Source organism: Gallinula chloropus (assembly GCF_964237585.1).
Source record: "Gallinula chloropus genome assembly, chromosome: 2".
NCBI lineage: Eukaryota > Metazoa > Chordata > Aves > Gruiformes > Rallidae > Gallinula > Gallinula chloropus.
In genome coordinates, this window is record NC_140086.1 from 137,038,565 (window position 1) to 137,056,565 (window position 18,001).

Below are 18,001 nucleotides of genomic sequence, written 5' to 3' on the forward strand. Positions count from 1 at the left end.
GCCTGTGCTCCAGCCAGGGATCTCACCTGGTCATTGGACCTCAGACATGTGTGAGCTCTTCTCCGTGGGGAAACTCCAGCTGGCTGTGCTCAGACACCCACCTGTGCCCTTTGCCAGTGGGGGTTGTGTCTGCTGGGTGCTGTCCCTTGTTAGGGACTCATGCAACGTGTGTCATCTGGCTTGATGTGCTTCTGGCTTTGGCCGTTCACCAGATGTCTCAACCTGTTGTGCCACTTTATTTTCTGAGGAGATGATTCTAGTATCAGCTACAGGATCTCTGCTTAATTCACTCCATCTGCTTATTGTCTCCACTAACTTCCTTCTCCTCCCCTTACTCCTTTATCATCAGCTCCTGCTGTGCCATTTGTCTCCTTTCCATTGGAAGCTATGCACAGCAGCACCCTGCAACTGTGTATTTGTCTGTTGAGTTGTACATGTAGCTTCTAAAAGCAGGATTAAACTCATCTTTACCTGCAAAATATACTCAGTAATAAAGAACAAGTAGTAAGGAGGTGGAAGGCACTGGGTAGTAAGGAGCATTGTTCCTAAGTGGGCCCTTTGGTTTTCCTTGAAAACGCTGGTTGGCTTTTCAAGGACAATAGTCTGGCTTTAAATTGTCTTGCCCAGTATCTTGGCGTGGGTGAGTCTAAGCAGAGAGGAGTTTCAGCATTTCTGGAGCTGAGAAGCCTTCCCTGGGTTTGAGCACTTCCCTGCCAGACTGGCCGCTGTGCAAGATCAGTGTGTGCACTCCTTTGGGGGGTCCGAGAGAGAAGGAGGAGGAGTTATTTTGGTGACAGGCATGTGCTTGCATCTCTCGGAGCAGCCTGCAGGACAAAGGGTGCTCTGGTGCTGGAGGCAGTTGCTACAGAAGTATTAAGCCCCCCCCCCCCCCCAAAAAAAAAAAAGCAAAGGAGATTTATGCATCTACATCTGACCGAGGTGGTTTGGAACAGACGCAGAATGGAAAAGTAATAAAACCATAAGAGACAGTGTCTTCTGGGTACAGTCTTGGGGCTTTTTTATGGCTTTATTTTTTAAAATTCCAAACCCAGGCAGCCCCTGTTTGGGTAGAAATGATTTTACAGATACCACCCAATGGTAATCTGGTATTTTTTACTTTTAGTTGATTAACCCCCCAGGGTAAATTTGAGTCTTCCCCCAAGTGCTCTGCCGAGGATGTCACCTGTGGCTTTGCAGCTGAGCACTCCTCATGAGCAGAAGGACCCTTTTTTTAAACCTGAGCTCTCAGGCCTTGCTGAGAGTGCAGATGTTACCTAGTTCAGGACAGTTTGCTGCCTGTGTGTGTGTGTGTGTGTGTATGTGTGTGTGTGTGCAGGCCATTCCAGCGCAGTGTGCAACCAGAATGCCAGGAACCACAGAGAGGCGTGAAAAGGAAAGGGAAAGATCGACCTCACCTCCAAAAACTTTGTGCTTATTAACTATGCAGGTTTCTGGCTAGTGCCAAAAAATCCAGCCCATGCCTCCCAGCTCATCAGGAAGCATCTGGTGTGGTGGTTCCTCTAGGAGAACCTTTCTCTGGGTGAAGGCAGATCCACAAAGGCTGCCTCTTCTTGCTTGTCCTCCTGTCCACCTTACACTTAAATCAGACGTGGCTGGACTCTCCTGATGCAAGAGTGAAAGCCACCCCTCGTTTACATCCCTGGGGAAAGGAGGGATGTGGCAGGCTGGTGAGGTACCCAGCAGCTGATACCTGTGTTGTAGGTATGCCAGCAGCCTCTCTGGTGACCCCTGCGGATGTCATCAAAACAAGGCTACAGGTGGCAGCCCGGGCAGGACAGACCACCTACAGCGGCGTCGTGGACTGTTTCGCAAAGATCCTTCGAGAGGAAGGTCCGAAGGCCCTGTGGAAAGGAGCAGGAGGTGTGTAAAAGGGCTTTGGTTGCTACCTGGTTCCTGACCTTGAGTTGTGTCACTGAGGAACTGTCTTCTCTTTCTAGCCCGTGTGTTTCGATCTTCGCCTCAGTTCGGCGTAACTCTGGTGACGTACGAGCTGCTGCAGAGGTGGTTTTACGTGGACTTTGGGGGAGTGTAAGTATGAGGTGTGGGGATCTGCCCAGGACCCCAGAGCTGCGCTGCCTCCCTGCTTCTCCCTAGGTCAGGGCTGGGGCTTTGCTCTTACATAGGGTGCATTGCAAAGGCTGTGTAAATGCTGTGTAAGCCACGCTACACCCGTGGAGGTTAGGGTGATACTCCAGTACCTGTTTCACAGCAAGATGTTACCATGTTTTATGTCACTGTTCCAAGCTGGGGACCTGCGTTAGTGTAAACAGAGACAGTGCGAGGCTCGGTGATGGGCTGGGGACAGAGCTGTGGGGGGAGTGTCACGCCTGTGGGGCAGGACACGCTCTGCATTAGTCCTCCTTAGTTCCATGGAGGGGCTGTGCCCCTGATGAAGCAGGGCATTTGGCACCCAGAAGAAGTCTACAGGTGTCACCGGATCCAAAATCTACTTGCTGGAGCTTCAGCGCTGCCTCCTGTCGCTGCTGGCAGTACTGATGGATGCGTGTGGCTGTTTAACATCATCCCTGGAGCTGCTGCAGGCCATTTCTGACGCTTTGGAGACAGCAGTTTGAAAGCCACCAGCAAAATGACTTAAACTCTGCAGGGTTCCTGGGTTGGCTGTATGAGCCCCTGCTCCCCCATGCTGTGCTTTTGATAAGGCACTACAAATCTTATCTGGAGTTGTCCATACTCGGGCAACGTGAAGGCTCCTGTTCTGGAAGGTTTTAAACCAGAGTATTTCTCATTATACCATAGCATTTCCCTTAGTTACTTCCTGGGAGGTACACTCAAGCGTGTTCTGCAGCTTGCTTGATGGGGTGGAGGGATGGAGGAGGAGAAGAGGTTTTTGTGAATAGCAGTTTCACTCAGTGGATGTTAATTCGTTATTTTTATTGTTTTGCAGAAAACCGGCTGGATCGGAGCCAGTTCCTAAATCTAGGATCACGCTCCCTGCTCCTAACCCTGACCACGTTGGTGGTTACAAATTGGCAGTCGCCACTTTTGCAGGGATTGAAAACAAGTTTGGACTTTACCTACCTCGGTTTAAGCCATCGCCACCTACCTCAAAGGCTGCTGCAGCAGTAGGACCCTAAGTTTGTTGCTGTAGGATTTTTGCTATTAGTTGGGAAAGAGCCACTTTTTTAATTGGTTAATACTTCGTTCCTTTAGCTTCTCATCATATAACAATTTGGCTTCATTTGAGTTGTAAGGCAATTTTCATCTTAAATGTAATCATTTGTCTTTGTGCTTCCTTAACCAGATCACTGTGAAATTCTTACCAGTTGTTTTAAGTTCGGGACCATGAATGTATTCGTCCGCATCTGACATGCGCTTGTGTTGGGAAGACACTAATTTTAGGTTCCATTCATTGGGGAGGGCTGGGTGAGAGCTCTGAACCAGATCATCTTACAGGCAGCGCTGGGTTGCAGATTACCGGGGCGGATGTCGCAGGTCGTCGCTCAGCGCGGCACGGGCGTGGCGGCACACGTGGGCTGGTCAGACACCGAGCGCGTCCGCGGGGCTCAGCGCCACGACGCCCCGCGCCTGAGGCCGCCAGAGCAGCTTCGGCTTCTTAAACACGCACACGCACAAAGTTCTGTTTCTGGGTTGTATTATGAAGCTTTTATGTGGAACATGTTTTTGTAACGGGAACCACGTTTCTAAATGTTCGGCGGTTGTATTATGTTACCGGTATCAAAACGCTCAGAAGAAAGTGTTATTGTCCATAGTCTTTGCACTTTACGGCAGTACTTTTGGCATTCTACTACACACACGAGGAGATTCCGTGACTGGGTGCCTCTCTTGGGTTGCTGGTGTTTGGAGTTCAGTTTGTATATGCACTTCTATAGTACAACGCTGCTTGTTTAAATAACTGCAATAGAAAATTCATGCACTGTATCGATGGTACCTGCCTTAACCGCTGGCTTGTAATTGGCAAATAGGTGGTTTCAGATTCTTATTTACTTCATTGAGTCAAAAGAGATTAAAATACTCTAAAAGAAAAGATTTTACTTAATTTTTTGGTGCCTTGCACAGTGTTTAGAAAATGATGTATTTATGAAGATAGAAATAAACCTTTCAAAGAGATGCACACATGGTATTCTGTTACGGAAACAGTGTAGCACGTCAGACCTCTTCTTCCACTTCAGTTACAAAGTTAGCTTGAGAGAGTGTTTGGACACTGGCCTGTGAAGCCACCTGCAGCTTGAGAACAAATTGCCTGAGCTCCCCTCTGTAGAAAACACATCTGGGCCATGGATGTCACTGAAAAAAGATGTTTATCCCCAGGCAAAACCCAAGGCTGGAGTCAGCTTTGATATTTTGACCTTTTGAGGGGGAGGTTAATTTGTTACGGACAGCCTGACGGCACTGTCAGTTGGAGGTCCTGTTGGGTGTCTTCTGGGATTCCTCTTCAGACCTGGAAGAATTTGTCTTCTTGGGGTGGGGGGCAGGTGCCATCAACACTGACTGTAACCTGAGGGAATGCGTTGGAGGGGAATGAGTTAGGTATGCAACAGCTTGTGGTTGTATGGTCACTTGTGGAAGGGCTGAAATGGAAATTGCTCTACTGTGGTGTTTGGTCATCATGGAAATTATGTTTTTGGGATTGATTTGCATCTTGGAGTTACCAGTGAAATGGAGCTGTGGCAGCAGTGGCACGAGTGGCACTCCTGCATGTGGAAGCAAGGGGAGAAGATGACATCTGCCTGCAGCTGCATCTTGGAGCCTGGCTACACCAGTGTGCAGGGACTGTGCTGCACTCTGACAGTGCCGGCTGCTGCCCTGGAACCTGTGTATGTGACTGTTCCCACATGACAGCTCCTTCATTTCAGAAATGGGAGGGGGAGGGGGAAGGCTGCCCCTTGCATCACTCCAGAATTAACTGTTAGGAGTTTTGGTTAAGACTTGTCATAAAAGTTAAACTTTTCTCACCGGGAGCTGCCTGTGCTTGACACTGGAGATTCTAGGCACTTTGGGAGCTGGTTTTACGCTTGTGCCTGACTTGCCTTGTCAAGGGTTTATCCAGAAAATGAGGGGCTGGGGGAAGATGTCTGAGTGCTGAGCTGCTCGTTCCCCGGCTCCAGGAGAGGAGATGCCTGGCCACGTGTGGAGTTCTGCCAGCAGCTGCTCCCTCCTGGCACAGCCCGAGGAGGGACACCCCGGCTGCACGGCCAGAGCACGTCCCTCTGCTCCGACACTGAACCCCAGCGCCGCTGGGATGGAAGGGGAGTTGCAGCTGGGGTTTGTAAGACTTGCACAACTCCTTGGCTCATGGGGTGAAGGCCATTGCTTGTGCTTTGCAAAGTGAATCATGGCTGTGCCCCGTTCCCCTGCTGCCCTTTCTGTCCCAGGCCTGGCAGTATTTTTATGACTTCATCCCAGGGACAAAGCTCCCAGCCCAGGGATGAAGCTCAGGCCCAGCTCTCCTGGGTCAGGTCCATCTCAGAAGGCCACAGCCTTCATGAGCAAGGTGGGACTGACGCCACCACCCATGGTGGCCCTTCCCAACCCCATTACTATTCAGAGGCTTGTTCTGCCCTTCCACTGTTCTTTTTGGGACCAGCAGAGGATGGAGGCAGGGGTGGAAGGGTGGAAGAGCCAGTGGCTGGTTCATCAACACGCAGCCCAGTTCAAAGGTCTCAAAGCATCCTACAGCTCTGCCCAGAGATCCTGGGGAAGATCCCTGCCCGCAGCCAGCTTCCTCCAGACACAAAAGGATGCATTCCTGCTCTGAAGAGCTTGCAGGCCAAGGAATTGTCAGACTGCTGTACAAACAAACAAAAGGCCCCGAGGACAGTGTTGAGATGTTTGTCCTCTTGGGTTTCTGGGTGAGTTATGCAAAGTGTGGGAGGAACGGGATAAAATGTAACCTCACTTGCTTCTTGCAGCCCAGCTAACTCCCCGGGGCTGGGCTGCAGAATAAAGGAATGGCCAAATATTGGTGATGTCACCTGTCGAGGGGGGGGGGACACAGACAGACATGTAGGTACCTCTGTTTCAGTTACCCTGTATTTGTGTTTCTTGGTCCAGCAGAAGCTGAGGGATGCTTCTCTGCCTGGTCCCTGGGGAATGAATGGGCTGGGTTTATGCTCAGTTTGCAGGGACGCCTTTGTGAGCAGACGTACCACAGGCTTCAAAAATAACCCGGGCAGGTTGTCCTAAACCTGCTAAAAATGCAAAGCCCGTCAAACCGCCCTGCGTCTTCCTTTGGGGGGGGGGCAGCCTGTGGGGAGCGTCCCTGCCCTACGCTCCGCCGTGTGCGCACAGCGCGCTGCCTCCTGCGGGGCTCCTCGGCTCTGCGGCGCGACCGCGGCAGAGGGACGGGCGGACAGGAACTGTCCCACCTCGCTGTCAGGCTGCCCTGAAATTCAGGCTCCGGGTTGGGGTGAAGGGGTTGCTGTTTTGCCTGCGCTACAAGACAGTGTCCAGAGGTGGGGATCCTTTGTAAGCCGTGTAGCGGTTGGGAATACGGACGGCTGGAGACATTTGTATTTTGAGTGTCTGGAGAGAGAACGGCAAACACGGTGGGTAACGGAGAAGCAGCCTGGGATGAGCAGTTCCTGTACCGGCACGCGCGGTCGGGCAGGGCAGCCTCTCCCAGTGCTGAGCACAAGGACGTCAGCAAGGAGCCTGTTGCCCTGCAGACCGAAATGGCATTTCAAGACAGGCAGTCACCATTTTAACTGCTCCTTGTGTTACTCCTCATCACCCCAAGCAGCAGTTCCATCGCCTGCAAGATTTGTTCCAGCTGTAATGCAAAGGGCTGCGCCTCCCTCTGTGCTCGCTGATGCCTGGGCTGTGCAGCCAGCATGTACCAGGCATGGTGGTGCCACCAGAGAAGTTCTGCTTGTAACTTTGAAGGAGAACCAGTCCTCTGAGCTTCCTGAGGACAGGCTCCATCAACAAGCACCATTAGGCACCGAGTCTTTCACTAGGACTGATGCTGCCCTGGTGATAGCCCAGTGACTCGCTGCTCAGTGGGGACCATCCCACTCTACATGGGATGTCATCCTGCTCGTTGAGGGGTTTTCTGTCTTCCAGACAATTGTCTCTTCCGCAGCCACCTCACAGTCCTCCCCTCCATCCCAAACCCCAACTCAGCCTTGCCCTTCTTAGCCCATGTTGCTCATCCTCACCGTGCTAGAGCATGGAGTGGACTCTTGCTGCTCTTCCTGCTGTTCTCTGGATGTTTGTAGGTAAAGGAGCCTGGAGAAGATGTTTTCTACTTCCTGAAAATAATCATTTCCTTACCAGGCAGGTTCTGAGGACCATCTTGTCGTGCACGACTTTTGGAAAGCCCCAAAAGAGGTGGAGCTATTTACTTAGCTATAGGAAAAAGGATCAAACAAACAAAAGCTGTTGGAGATGCCTGGACGAGCAGCAGCCAGGGCTGGTCACATGACCAGCAGGAAGGGAGGAAATGCCTCTTCTTGCTGTTGGGTTCTCTCCTGGCTGCTTCAGGTGCCTCTTACGGCCCTTTCATGTTGCTCTGTCTGTACAGCCCAGGTCATTCCTCTGGCAGTGTGGGACCTTGTCCCTTCTGTATGCTGCTGAACTCCACCCCCACCCCCCCAAAAATAGAGAGGGGCTCTGCACACAGCAGCAAATGCTGAAGGTCTTCTGAGCCTGCTCGCAAGACAGTTTCCCAAGCCATAATGTAGGGAGAGCTTGGAAGGGGACCAGGGAGCCCCTGCCCAGGTTCTGAAACTCCAGTGGTACCAGGGCAAAAGCAGCAGCAGATTGGCCAGAGGCCTCCACTGTGCCGCGAACGGGAGAGCAGCGATTGCACACCCCCTCCCGTCACGCCGCGACGCACCCACAGTGTCCCCACACTTCTGAGAGGGGAATTTACCTCGCCATGGGGAGGGGGGACTGAAGGGCAGTGAGCTGCCCACCTTCCCCCTGTGGCCCCACGGATGCTGCCGATCTGTGTGTGTTCCTAACCCAGTGACCCACGAAAGGCCAAAGCATGCCCCCACCCCCTCCACTTTGCACTGTACCTGCTTTGGCCACATTGGCACACCCCCCCCCCCCGACCTTGCATAGGCTTGTCCAAAGGGAAACTTGGGGGGGGGGGGTGAACCCTGCAGAGAAGATGCCTGAGCAGCTGCTTTGCAGGTGCCTCAGCTGTGATTTCCGTAGCATTCACCTCTGAGCTACGGAATAGCTGTGAGTGCTCCACAGCCCCTGTGCCCGCTCAAGATCATCAACTTCAACCATCTATCCAGCCCTACTAGGTCCAACACTAGACCATCTCACCAAGTAAGTACAACATCTACTCTTCTTTTAAACACCTCCTGGGATGGTGATGCAACCACCTCCCTGAGCAGCCTATTTCAATAGCTAACAACCCTCTCAGTAAGAAATCCTTTCTAATATCCAACCTAAACTTCCCCTGGCACAACTTCAGACAGTTTCCCCTTGTCCTGTCACTAGCTCCCAGGGACAAGAGACCAACCCCCACCTCACTACAACCACCTTGTACTTGTAGAGAGCAATGAGGTCTCCCCCCTTTTCTCTAGACTAAACACTCCCAGCTCTTTCAGATGCTCCTCATGAGACTTGTCTTCTAAACCCTTCACCAGCTTTGGCAGCCCTTCTCTGGACACCCTCAAGCATCCTGATGATCCTTATGGGTCCCTTCCAACTTGGGATATTCTATGATTCTATGATCTCGATGTCCTTCTTTGAGGGGCCTAAAACAGAACACAGCACCAAGTAGAGGGGAAGGATCACCTCCCTGGTCCGGCTGGCCACGCCCTCCCTGATGCAGGCCAGGATGCCGCTGGCCAACTGGGCACACTGAACATTCATTCTGTTCATTCCCTTTGCCCCTTATCCCAACCTGTCTCTTCTTGAGGCGGTTTGAGGAGGCTTTGTCTTTCCTATTCCTTCTCCTTCTGGTGTGTACAGCTGTGTGGTGCTGCTGTGTGTGCTTACTCGCGCATCCGGGCGCACGCCCCGCGTGCGCCCGGATGCGCGAGTAAGCACACACAGCAAGGGATGGAGGACAAGGAAGTGATGCAGCAATCAAGATGTGGGTTACTGTCTCCATGAGTCGCCCATCTCCTTCCACCCACTCAGGCCAAGCTCTGCAGACCTCACCTCGGGAGCACAGCTGATGCACGGTGATCGCCACGTGGGCTTCAGTGGAGCCTCCGCGGCAGCGCAGGGACAAGGCCGCTCCCTCGTTATGCACATGCTTTGGGATCGTTTATTTTAAATGCTTTCAAATAAATACGTTCCATGCAGCACACCGCAATAAATAAGGAGCAGCGACTTTTCGTATAGTACATCCATTCATAATGTACAAGTCACCATGTGAAACACCACATCTAAAGTCTCTGGCCCAGTCCCATACAGTGAAGCACACCCCACATCTGCACATAATCATATCAGGCTTCATATGGATTCAATAGGACTGCGCCAGAAGGGCAACGCGAGCACAAGTTTAACCAGGGGTTCCTAGCTATTAAATACAGCTACTAAGTAGTTAAAAGGCAACAACTAAACCCATAAAGGGTTGATTTGTCTCTTCTTTCTTACTTTTCAGACAGAAATATAAAGTACGAAAATGCTCTGGATATTCTCAGCCTCGTGGAAAGCGGCGTGATTAATGCGGGATGCTTTCAGCAACACTGGCACGTACACTGGCACCAAAAGCCACAGCAAGACCCACTGGGACACGGAACCCCGGCGTGCTCGGCGGGGAAGGCTGCTGTTCCGGCGACGGCGGGCGCTGCTCCTTCTCCTCCTCTAGGCCGACAGCTCCACCGCCCCTTCCTCTTCGCTGTCGGCTCGGTTGGCGCGGATTTCCACCAGGGTGCGGGCGAAGCGGGTCCACTCATCGCTGTGGGGAACGGCCAGCTGCGGGGGGAACCGACAGGGAGTTCAGCGGCCGCGTGGGGAGGGCGGTTATCTCCCTGGCCCAAAGCGGAGGCACCTCCTCTGAGGAGAGCTCCTGCTGTTACCACCGGTGCAGTTGCCTACTCGGCACCGCCTGGAAGGAGCTTCTGCCATCAGTGGCAGAGGAAAAGAAAAGCGTTTACCTGCTGGAATTGAAGGCAAAGCGTTTTGTTGGAGTGTTCTTGCAAAACCAACCCCTTGGTTAAAGTATTTCAGGTTTTCCCAACCAAAGTGGGGCCTCAATCCCCACAAACAATACACGTGGGGTTAACTGGACACGGGCAAGCTGGCCATCTGAAGGCAGCAGGGCTGTCTGTGCCCAGGCAGGACTGTGTGCAGGACCGAGGTCAGTGTGCACAAGGTAACAGAGCTCTTACAACACTGCACTGAAACTATTCTCCTGAAGTTCATTAAAGCTCCTGATAGTAAATGAAATATATTGTGTTATTTCAGTGGCCCTTCCCCCAGAGAAGAGAAGAGAAGAGAAGAGAAGAGAAGAGAAGAGAAGAGAAGAGAAGAGAAGAGAAGAAGAGAAGAGAAGAGAAGAGAAGAGAAGAGAAGAGAAGAGAAGAGAAGAGAAGAGAAGAGAAGAGAAGAGAAGAGAAGAGAAGAGAAGAGAAGAGAAGAGAAGAGAAGAGAAGAGAAGAGAAGAGAAGAGAAGAGAAGAGAAGAGAAGAGAAGAGAAGAGAAGAGAAGAGAAGAGAAGAGAAGAGAAGAGAAGAGAAGAGAAGAGAAGAGAAGAGAAGAGGAGAAGAGAAGAGAGAAGGAGAGGAGAAGAGAAGAGGAGGAGAAGAGGAAGAGCACCAAGCATTTTACTCAAACTTTGTTTTCATTAACACAAAGCCAGCAACAAGCATCCAAATGAACCATAGGCATTTTTACTGCCCTCCTGAAGCCCTGGGATCACATCCTGGATACAGTAGGAAGAAATAACTGTTTCAAGGCATTACACGGTTCTTGGTACTGACTTGGGCAATTGTTTGGGAACCATGAGGCACTCAAACAACTGCAGGTCACCCTACTGAAGGGATGCCTTCAGACTAGCAAACCTGAGCGAATCCAGCCTGCGGTTCCCAACACCCCCTGTGCTGACCTACTGCTTTTAAACCCCTGCCAGAAGCACCACGGGGCTGGCTGGCTGTGGGGCTGGCTGGCTATGGGGCTGGCTGGCTACCTAAGGCTGCCTGGCACGAGCAGGTGCAGGACGCACGCTGGGGGCCATGCGGTACACTGTAAGGGGATACAGGCAAATCATCCTCCTCTCCTTACATCCCAACAGCAGCACATGCAACCAGAGACCAAGAAGAGTATCTATTACACAAAGCAGCAGGCCCGGGTGGGGCAAGAGCCTGTGTGTGATGCAGGGTTCTGGAGACAAACAGCACGTGTTTTAAAGCTTCCACGTGTAGTGCACGTATCAGCGCCGCTGTGACATTGTGAAGGGCTGGTGCAGAGCAAGGCTGCCTCTTCTCTGTGGAGATGCTGAATACAGAACAGTTCAGCATTTTCCGAGGCTACAGACTGAGAAGTGCACCCTGTGTGAAAGCCACCCCAGCCCTCAGTAACAGCCCCTGCTGCACCCTCTGGGTGTTCCCTGCCATGTCTCCCACACTTTGCATTCTTCACCTTTACTCTTCCCAGGAGCAGAGACCAGACTTGGAGGAGTACAAGCTCAGAGACAGCTGCCTCTCACGCTCACACACGGAGGCGTGGGTCTGTCAGGGTCCGTATTGGGCAGACAGCTCTGTTCTTTCAGAACCCTTCTGTGGAAGGCACCACACAAAGGTGAGTGCACCAACACACAGGTACCTGCAGGGCAGGTTTGCTCACAGTCACACACCTGTACGAGGTACTATCAGGTGAAGGACAGCACAAAGATCCTTCTACCACAGATGCAACCACAACCGGCTGTGAGGCCATCTCTCTGCTACAACCGCCTGTGTCCTGAAAGGTTTGTTTCTTTTGATGGGGGTGGCACTACCATCTATCAGCCTCTTGAATGAAAAGATGAAACGAGTCTCGCTTGCTTCAAGTAGTAACATCGTTAAAGTGGAATCCTAGGCAAGGGACTTAGTGAATTTAATAAAGCCTCATTTCTCCTTGTGTCTTTTAAAGTCCCAGAAGAGCATTACTTTTATTAAATGGCTGAAGAAGAGAATATGTCATTCTAATGACAAAAATTAAATCTATTATTTATGACATTGAGGTAACATCATTGCCTGTACTCTGCAGCATAGCCACGGGCAAATAAAATCAAAGTCCAGACTACTAAGCCTACTCTGTATTGCAGACCTGAGGATGCTCCCCACAAACACCTGCATTGCTGGCAGCTAACAGAGCCAGGCCACTTTTAATGACCCCTTTCACAGTACAGCTAAGGCTCAAGGGAACACCTTCAGCCAGAGGTGGAACGTTCAGTGCCCAAACACAACCTGATTACTCAGAACTTCGTCTGATTTTACCTGATTTAATCTCACGTGCTGCATCAGCGAGGGGCCGATCCTGCTAACGGACTGCTGGGAGAACAGGCCTCTCTGATACAACTTCCTCAGGGATGCAGAGGGAAACCTTGGCAGTACCAAAGCCAAAGGAAAGACTGACTTTTATTGCACCACCACCCCCTGTTTCTCTCTGTGAAGGCCCTGGTATGGAATCACAATAGTTATACAGCAGAAGACCACAAATAAAACCAAAAGTATCCACAAACTCCCATTCAAATTCTTGCCTGAATTCATGGTTCCCCTTCCAGACATTTTCCATTCAGGTTCCTTCAGCTGGGGACACGGACATGGTCTGTCTGGGGAGTCTCCCTTTCAGCTTCCCTGCACAAGATTTTTTCCCCTGAACACCAGGGCAGAGAAGATACTTCATAGGAGGGCAGAGGTTTAGAGCTACTTGGGGATTCCTCACTCATCCAGCATTTTTTGCCATTTTCTGTCACCTTTGGGTTACTACAAAGCAGCAAGCGTGGAGTCCCAGCAGCCTTCTTGATATCAATGCAGGGCAGAAATGTCCACCAAAGCAGAATGACAGCACAAGAACTCATACTGACACTTGGGTCAGAAGGTTATTTGAATGAATGGACACTAAGGTACGGAGCAGAACAAGAAAATAAATGCTATTAAGACTCCTCCTTTGATCCCTTCATGATGGAAGGTAAGTGCTACCCGTGCCTAATTAACAGTATTACTCACACTGCTCTATCTTAAATACCATGGTACATTTAGGTTGCACCTGACAGTAACTCTGATGAGGAAAATTGGTGTTATCAAAGCGCAGCAGTGACTTTAGCCAAACTCTCTCTGTTAAGCTGCTGGATGAGGGGCACTTTTGGGGGGGGGGAATAAATAAAAAATTCAGAGTTTTCTTTATGTCACTCTCAGCTTTTTAAATTCCCTCCCCCAATTCCATAAAATATTCTTCCAAAAGCACTCAGTATCTGTGAGCATCTCTAACTGCTTCCTACATGATCAGTAACATACAGCAAATAACAAAGATATGTAACACACTAAGTATTAGGCACATTTAAGATTTTATCATTTAAAGTAGTTCACAAACAACTTCTTGCCAATACTAAAAAACTGATTCACACGATGCAAACTCTCAGAATCAATTTTTCCACCAGCTCTATCGCTATGGTTTTAGATAAGCAGATTTTAGGTAAGAAGAGTCAACTCCCCAGCACACTGGTCCTGGCTGAACAAATAACATTTTGGGAAAAGTAAAGCCTCCCCAGGCAGCACCTCCAGCCAGCAGCCTTCAGATGCCAAGGCAGAGCGAGCTCAGTTGAGCCCCAGACGGAGACTGGCTGTATGCTGCACGTGAGGGCTGATTCCCAGCTGCCACCACTGGCATTAAGCACCAGGGAGGTGGATTTGGTAACATCAGCAAACCCAGGGAGTACCACTGAACGGACTCCTGCCTACTCCTGTTACAGTTACCTCTTGATTTTATTATAGAGAAATAACATTATACCTATGTGAATCTCTCCCAGCCTGTGCTTCCCTGCTCCACCACATATACGTATACCGAAGGACTGCAACTCTTGATTGGACAGAACAGAATACAAAGGGCCTAGAAAGTGAGATGGTGGGATGCAGCAGCAAAAGGATTGTAAATTATGAGCTGAGATCTCTCTGTCCTCTTGCTCTTCTTCACATCTGCTAGAGGTGGCTGATTCCTGGCTAACTAGAAGCCCCTTGTCTCCAGCATCATTCTCACCCGCTTCTTTTCTTTGGGTGATAATGTCCTAAGCTGTGCTTTCAAGACTGGAAAGGCTCTAAACAACATCTAGATTTGGAAAGAAGGGATTTGTCTAGCTGGGCCACACAGGGCAACCACAGTGGATCTCTCCAGTTCATTTTTCAGAGTCATGGGGTTACAGGTGACTCTGAAGCAACAAGGCTTGTGAAGTTTAAAGGTAAAATTGCTACAACTTGTGCTTATTCTCCAGAATAAAATGACCAGACTCAAAGGAAATGACAGCCAGGCTCTTCCTGATGAGCAGCAGCTGTGCCTTGCCAATGTGTCACAGTTCTATGTGGTCTATGCCATGCACACCAAAACCCTACCTCCTGGTGCCACCACGGAGCCTTTGGAGTTTTGAACCTCCCGAGGCTTCCCTGTGTTTCCTGGGTGATGACTCTACCCAAGCACTCTACTTGAGGTGATCACTCTAGCCAAACACTCCATTTCCCTGTTAACTTTCCAGCCCTGAAGAACAAACACATGGCCTCCCTGACACCAGCACTGACCAGGAGATGGTTTATGTCCCCCCCTCATAAGAGAGTTTCAGAGCCCTCTCCGCTCCAGGCCAGCCCATCTCAGGTGGCAGCACGAATGTGAGCTTCATTCACCAGGAACAGCCTGCTCCATCTCCTCCTCAGGGCAGAGATTCTCCCGGTGTGCAGTGTCCAGTCCACACAGCAGAGACCTTACAAATCCAAACCGCACCTCCCGTGTTGTCCCTTGGGCTGTGCTGTTCAGCAGCTTCACTGGACAGGCCTGCTCTGACAGCTGCCAGAGACAGCTCAGGAGAAGGAGGTGCTCTGGCCCAGACGGCTCTCAAAGCTGCCATTTGCCTCAGCTAGTGCTGGGATCCCCAAGCAACAGCAAAGCAACAAAACCCCAGTGCCTGAAGACACAAACCAACACAGATTTCTTTTCAATTTCAGGTAATTTAACAACTTTTAGCAACATTTGCTTTTTTAAGTTAGGTCACTTAAAAAAAAAAAAAAAAAAAAAAAAGGAATGATTTTGAGACACAAAAACCCCCTCTGGAAATACCTTTTAAAGGACTCTATCCAGAAGGCTGAAATAAGATATTATAACATATTTTGAGATTTTGGTGTATTCCCCTCCTATCCATCTTTTTTATGGCTGGGAGCGTTTCAGCTCAATTTGTCCAAATCTCTGTATAGCTTCGGTTTCCCTGAAAAACCACTTTCCAGCAAATGAATTATTCATTGAGGATATTTCACTTTATTCCTGGCTCCCTGCCCTCTCTGGAGCCTCTAAATCTTTGGGATGGGAGCGGACAACACTTCCTGCCTTCATCTCTCCACGCTCTTGCCCAGCACAGCTCTCCTCTGAGGGCTGAGGACTCTCCTGGGAAGGAGGGAAAACACACCAGCAGTTTCAGCAGCAGCAGCCTCCACTTTGGAGGAAGCAGTGTCCCATACGTTCAAAGGGAGCATGGTTGTCCAGGTTCAACCTCCTGCATTTCCTTTTAATGACTGTACCACACAGGTCAATCTACATGTCGTTGAGACATGATTGGTAACCTACAGCCCTGATGACTGGCTAGAGTATCGTGCAGTCCCAAGCACCAGCTTAATGATCACTTTTTTTTTTCTTTTTCATTTTCATGCAGAGTTCAGACACTTCGAATCACAAAGTAGAGGTGAGAAGAACGACCTCAGTGTTGTCTCTGACTGAGGGGTTGCTCTGACACACACACACACCCCCCCACACCCCGTGGACACAGGTGTAAAAGGAGAATCTGAAAATGAACCGTTACACCACGGCTTGGAAGGATCTGCCAGGGTATGTGGTCTGCAGCCAGCCTGCACCGCACAGCCACACACTGTTTCCAATTAGAGGTCCGCCGACGAGCCTGCACGGTGGTCCGAGATACACTCTGAGGGTGACAGCAGTTCCCAAGTCAAAAATCCGTGACTCCTTCAAACACATTTTGTAGAAGCACAATGCTTTCTTATTTTTGTAAGCAGAAAGCCTTGTTCTGACTGAGGTTGATGGGTTTCCATAGCTAGCCACCATGCTCCCAGGGATCCCAAATGTTCCGATAAACATGCATCCCTTATTAGCTGCCTTTGGGCTTCTTGTTGTTTGGAGGCAAAGGCTGATCCTATTTTAGGCTGCCCTGTTCGCTTCCCTCTGCTTCAGCGTAGCCACATTTGCAAAAAAACTCATATCCAGGAGGGGAAAATAAAAACTAGATGAAAACTAATGTTCCTCTCAGCTCTAAAATATTCTGTTGCTAATGTAACTTTTAAGAAGGGCTGGTTAAACACTCTTTGAAGAGATACCTAATTAAAGCTTAGAAAGTATTCAGATTAATTGGAGTTTGTGGAAAAGGGCAACTCTGGCAAAGCAACTTTAACGACTAAAAGTCTCAGACTTCACACTAAGTTATTTATGTCTGTGGTTTATCACCATTTTTATATTTCAATTTAGTAGCATCATCAAATAAACATAGCTTCAGGCAAGTATCACTCCAGCCCTTTTCTCTAAGCAGAATTTTGTCAACAACCTGTACTGTCCATATCACCCTCCACTGAAGAGGAATCTGCTGCAGATACTTTGTGCAACGGATTTACATCTGAATGCATTTATGACATGATAGGGAAAAATATTTTTAACTGTGATAAAATATAACTACTTCAGCTTGATGTTTTCTCAAAAGTAGAACAGATAATCTCTAATTGTCTGGGTAAAAGAGAGCACTTGTGGGATGAGAATCGTGCTGCTTACGAATGAAACCCAAGAAATATAACTATATGCCTTGAAACAACTGATCCTATCTTCTGAGTTCAACAGATGTTTTATCATTGTCACTGAGGTGAAAACATACATGCAAATGTATATATTAAATACCTTGCTACACACACATAGAGCAGGCAGGCAGGCAGGCATGCACCTATTCTGGCCCCAGTCTTGCCCCCCAGAATCAATTACAGACCGCCTTTGATATTTTTCTCAACCTATATGGATTTTTTTTCCTGAAAAAGCCTGTATTTTTCCAGGCAACACCCTGTGCCACACACATGGATGGAAACAAAGTGGGAGGTAATGTGCAATGGAATGGCCACCAAAGTAACCAAGAGCACCCTTTTCACATAACTCTAGCACCACTGTATTTAACTCTTGGGAGAGCCAAGCATCACTGTTAACAATGGATGAAACCACTGGCAGGAACTCAAACCCCACATACTGCATGCAGATGACTTTAATAAGATACAGTGTTTAGACCACAAAGGATACACTCCAGAGTAGCTCTATATATATTTGTTTACTTAATTGAAGGGGTGGAATACCATAGGAAGCCTAAATACTGCGTTTATTCTACGCACAGCAGTCAGTCTAGTGTCACAGACACAGTATACACCACCCTTCTATGAAGTTAATTACTTAGCCCTCATCTAGATTAATGTCTGTTGTGATTTATTTCTTTGCAAGTCACTAGCAGGGTCTGACTTAACTAGTGCTGCCATAGTAAAAACCCAACAAAATATTAGCTTATATGACCAAAAAAACCCCTTAATCTCAAACAGAAACAGAGTTCATTTTCAGCAAACTTCAACTCTTTCTCCTAAGGAGAACAGTAGCTGCTGAACTGTTACATAGTTGTTGGTAAATTATGTTTTGAATACCAAGAAAACAATGGTGTTATTTTAATAATTTATATGTAATGTGCAAAGATACACTGTCTAAAGGGCCTACACAGGAACTCAAGCATTTGAATGCCCATTAATTCTCTAAATTTAGTCCTCTTTGTCTGCAACAGTCATCTCAATGCCAGTCTAGCAGGAGAACAGACTAAAATATAGTC

The 18,001-nt window shown here is 49.2% G+C and overlaps 2 protein-coding genes across 2 annotated transcripts in view; one reads left to right on the plus strand and one right to left on the minus strand.

The window, feature by feature from the left end:
• Positions 1–4,110, plus strand: part of SLC25A13 (solute carrier family 25 member 13) — a gene marked incomplete at its 5' end in the record, with an annotated part of 75,594 nt that extends 71,484 nt beyond the window's left edge. The window contains 3 exons of the mRNA XM_084260678.1: positions 1,723–1,881; positions 1,959–2,049; positions 2,927–4,110. Of these exons, the coding sequence (XP_084116804.1) occupies positions 1,723–1,881; positions 1,959–2,049; positions 2,927–3,116 (440 nt within the window). The 3' untranslated portion in view covers positions 3,117–4,110. The remainder of the gene's footprint in view (positions 1–1,722; positions 1,882–1,958; positions 2,050–2,926) is intronic.
• A 5,670-nt stretch (positions 4,111–9,780) lies between these two features.
• DYNC1I1 (dynein cytoplasmic 1 intermediate chain 1) overlaps positions 9,781–18,001 on the minus strand; it is a gene marked incomplete at its 3' end in the record, with an annotated part of 189,441 nt that continues 181,220 nt past the window's right edge. Inside the window, exon 17 of the mRNA XM_084260489.1 lies at positions 9,781–9,891. Coding sequence (XP_084116615.1) covers positions 9,781–9,891 — 111 coding nt within the window. The remainder of the gene's footprint in view (positions 9,892–18,001) is intronic.